This window comes from Pungitius pungitius, chromosome 13, assembly GCF_949316345.1.
Source record: "Pungitius pungitius chromosome 13, fPunPun2.1, whole genome shotgun sequence".
NCBI lineage: Eukaryota > Metazoa > Chordata > Actinopteri > Perciformes > Gasterosteidae > Pungitius > Pungitius pungitius.
The window spans coordinates 931480-935000 of NC_084912.1; the positions used below are offsets into that span (position 1 = coordinate 931480).

Here is a 3521-nt window from a genome sequence, read left to right on the forward strand (position 1 = left end):
AAACAGAGCGTAATCATTCAGCCACAATGCAAAGGGGTGGTTCCCCCTGCGTCTGGTGGTCTCATCACTCTGCATCGTTGTGGCTGCATGAATCATTCAGGCTCTCACCGACTCAAGCTCTTTGCCTTAAAGGCTTTAGTGGCATTGTTCAGGTGACTTTAGCTTCGACTCCAAGTGCCATTTAACTTTCTTTTTGTCAAATCACAGCAACAGAGCTCACCATGATGCACAAGGACGTACGGACTGAAGCTTCTCGTGACCTTCATGTCTTCACGTTAAGAACCTCCTCGCTTCAGTCCATTTATCGCTGAGTAATAATCGATGTCGCTTTGGTTTGTACCCAACTGTCCCTCAGACTTCCCCACAGGAATCCGTCCATCAAACACTCCTTTTCCTAATTGCTACCACGCTCCAATTAATGTCTCCACACATCAGCATCAAGCTGCCCCCCCCCCCCCCCCAAAAGAAAACATTCACACAAGAATAGACAGTTTAAACAGGTGCCATGGTAACATAATCGCTGCTGTGGCAATTACTGCCATGTGGCTGACTAACGGCCATAAATCACCCCCCCCCCACAAAGAGGACGTTGTGGCGCTCCGTCCCGTCCAATCATCACAAATGGCTCCGTGCGCGCTGCTGAAACGAGCCATTCTTCTGCCCCCCCCCCCCCCCCCCATTACGGGGCATCCTTCAGCGAGCACGATATTGTACCTGCTGACACCTGTTGGCTCCATCCACGGGACGAAGAGCTACTCGTCATCATCACAACCATCATCGGGGGAAAGCTTTCATGCTGAGGCCAAATAACGCCTGCTATCTGATTTACAGTGTGACTGGATGGGGGGGGGGGCTACTAAAATATACACACCTGCAGATCACTAACACACACACACACACACACACACACACACACACACACACACACACACACACACACACACACTGGAGCTCACAGGCCTGAGGAATTCTCCTGGGGTCACAAAGGGGAACATTGTGCCCCCCCCCCCCCCCCCCACAGCAGGTGAGTGGAGCGATAAATGACCACCACATTAAAATGATCCCTCATGTCTAATAACAATAATACGCTCCACACTGAGGCCCCCCCACTTGCTGACGTCACCACCACGACGCCATCTTTAGAGCCGAATCCTGAGCAGCAGTTTGATTCAAAGGGGCGGAGCCAAAGGGGACGTCTCCCGTGAGTCCTTTAAAGTGCCGTATGGAGACAACGTCACCAAGGTCACGTGACTACACGCCAGCCACTAAGCTGAAGTGAACTGACCCTGAGTCAGCATTGATGCACTTCCTGTTGTTGTAGCCACTGATAGAAATCACTGCTCCACCAGGTGCGTCTGCAGCACTTTATTCACAGTATCAGCTCAGCCATCACATCATGACGGACACTTCAGTTTGTAGAGACAATAAGGCACACGTCTCTTGTAGGACGCATGAAAGAAATGAACCTTTAGTGTTTGGAGACATTCTGTGTGAAGTTGGACGGATGAAAACTGTAACATCCGTTTGGTCACACAACAAAAAGTGTGATTGTGTATCGTCTCTTAACTAAAAATACAACAAGTTCTCCTCATGTGGAGGAGTAAAAGGCACATAATGAGTCACCAACATACAGCACAGAACCTTGAAATCATGACTCAGCGTTTAGAACCATTTCACAGCATTTAAACTAGAAAACAAACACGCAGCAGCTTCTTCACGTGTGGAACACTAATCACCACGGACCAATAACTCGTCGTCCAGGAGGAGGCCCGGTCGCTGTTTGGGAGTTAGTCTTATGTGAAGGTCTCCTCTGGGTCTCCTCTGGGTCTCCTGAGGCTCCTCTGAGGCTCCTCTGGGTCTCCTGAGGTTCCTCTGAGGCTCCTCTGAGGCTCCTCTGAGGCTCCTCTGGGTCTCCTCTGGGTCTCCTGAGGCTCCTCTGAGGCTCCTCTGAGGCTCCTCTGGGTCTCCTGAGGTTCCTCTGAGGCTCCTCTGAGGCTCCTCTGAGGCTCCTCTGGGTCTCCTCTGGGTCTCCTGAGGCTCCTCTGAGGCTCCTCTGAGGCTCCTCTGGGTCTCCTGAGGTTCCTCTGAGGCTCCTCTGAGGCTCCTCTGAGGCTCCTCTGAGGCTCCTCTGGGTCTCCTGAGGTTCCTCTGAGGCTCCTCTGAGGCTACGGGGCGTTCTGCATGCGGAGTCGCCGCCGGGCCAACGCCTCCTGCTTCTTCCTCCCGATCTCCGCCGCCGTGCACTTTGACAGCGTCTGGCTCGTGACAAAAACTAAAACAGGGGGGGGGGGGGGGGGGTGAGATGAAAATGACACAGAAAGTTCTATATGAAAAGATACTTTTATCAGCCAAACTACAGTACGACTTCCACTACTTTGACTCACTAAGCCGTGGTTTTCAAACTGGGGGGGGGGGGGTCTGTTAAATATAGACAGCGACGGGTGACTGATCCACTACAACAAAGGCACAAAAAGAGTGACATGAGGAGGCACATCTGCCCCCTCATAATCAATATATAATATAATCTTAAGTTAATAAAGTTAAGTTTATTGTGGTTTTATTTCAGTGGAAAAGTGAGGTAATATGTTCTTAATTTGAGAGAGAAGTTTGCAACATGGCACACGTTGTTCATGATGAACCTTCTGGATGTGACTCCTCCCACCTTTGCTGCTGGTGGCTGCTGAGTCCGACAGGTTCCTCTTGAAGGCCGGGGGGCGGGGCTTGGAGTTCTCAGCCTGGGGGGCTTCAGAGGAGTCCCCGCACTGGTTGAACGAGCCGAGGCCGCCGCGCCCCCCCGGGAGGCTCCGAGAGATCAACGACTGGCTGTCGGCGCCCTTCAAGGGAACGTCCCACCCCCGGTAGTTCCCGGGCCCCCCCCCGCCCCCCGGCAACGAGTTGGAGCGGACGAAGGCGCGCGGAGGGGGCGGGTCTGGCTTTGGGCCCCCGGAGGTCCGCTCCACGCGGTCGCACACCTGGCAGAGCAGCGCGTCGTCCACGCCGTCGTCCCACGCGCTGTCCGCCGGGACGGCCTCGGGGATCGGGACGGACGCCGTCTGCTCGGCGGACCCGGAAACCCCCGCCGCCCGGAAGTGGGGGTGCGGCTCCAGTTTGAAAGTGCTCCGGTTGGAGGTCTTCGGCGTCGGACACAGTTCCCAGAGTGCACTGCGGCTCGGGGGCCGGCAGCCGGAGGCCGACCCTGCGGGCTTGGTCTCGGGGTTGGGAAGGGGGGGCGTTTCGTGGCCCTCGGGCTCCTGCTCGGCATCGTGGGTCACCGCCAGCTCAAAGCAGTCCAGGAGGAGGGCGTCGTCCTCCCAGTCGTCGTCGAAGTCGCCGCGGGTCGCTGAGCGGACCCCCAGCGGCCGGCCGGCGGAGGCCGAGGAGCTCTGGCTGAGCCCCCCGCTGATCCTCTGGGTGGAGCAGTCAAACAGAGCGTTCAGCTCCGCCTCCACCGGATCGGACGAGGGGGGGCGCTCCGGGTCCTCCGCAGGGCGGCCCGGCGGCGCCGAGGTCTCCTGGTCCTG

General features: G+C 56.2%; 1 protein-coding gene across 1 annotated transcript in view; it reads right to left on the bottom strand.

The window, feature by feature from the left end:
• Nucleotides 1–1350: 1350 nt before the first annotated feature.
• The window catches only part of etaa1b (ETAA1 activator of ATR kinase b), a 3526-nt gene continuing 1355 nt past the window's right edge, over nucleotides 1351–3521 (bottom strand). The window contains exons 5-6 of the mRNA XM_062566738.1: nucleotides 2663–3521; nucleotides 1351–2272 (exon numbers count right to left, since the gene is read on the bottom strand). The exon at nucleotides 2663–3521 is cut by the window's right edge and continues 58 nt beyond it. Of these exons, the coding sequence (XP_062422722.1) occupies nucleotides 2166–2272; nucleotides 2663–3521 (966 nt within the window). The 3' untranslated portion in view covers nucleotides 1351–2165. The remainder of the gene's footprint in view (nucleotides 2273–2662) is intronic.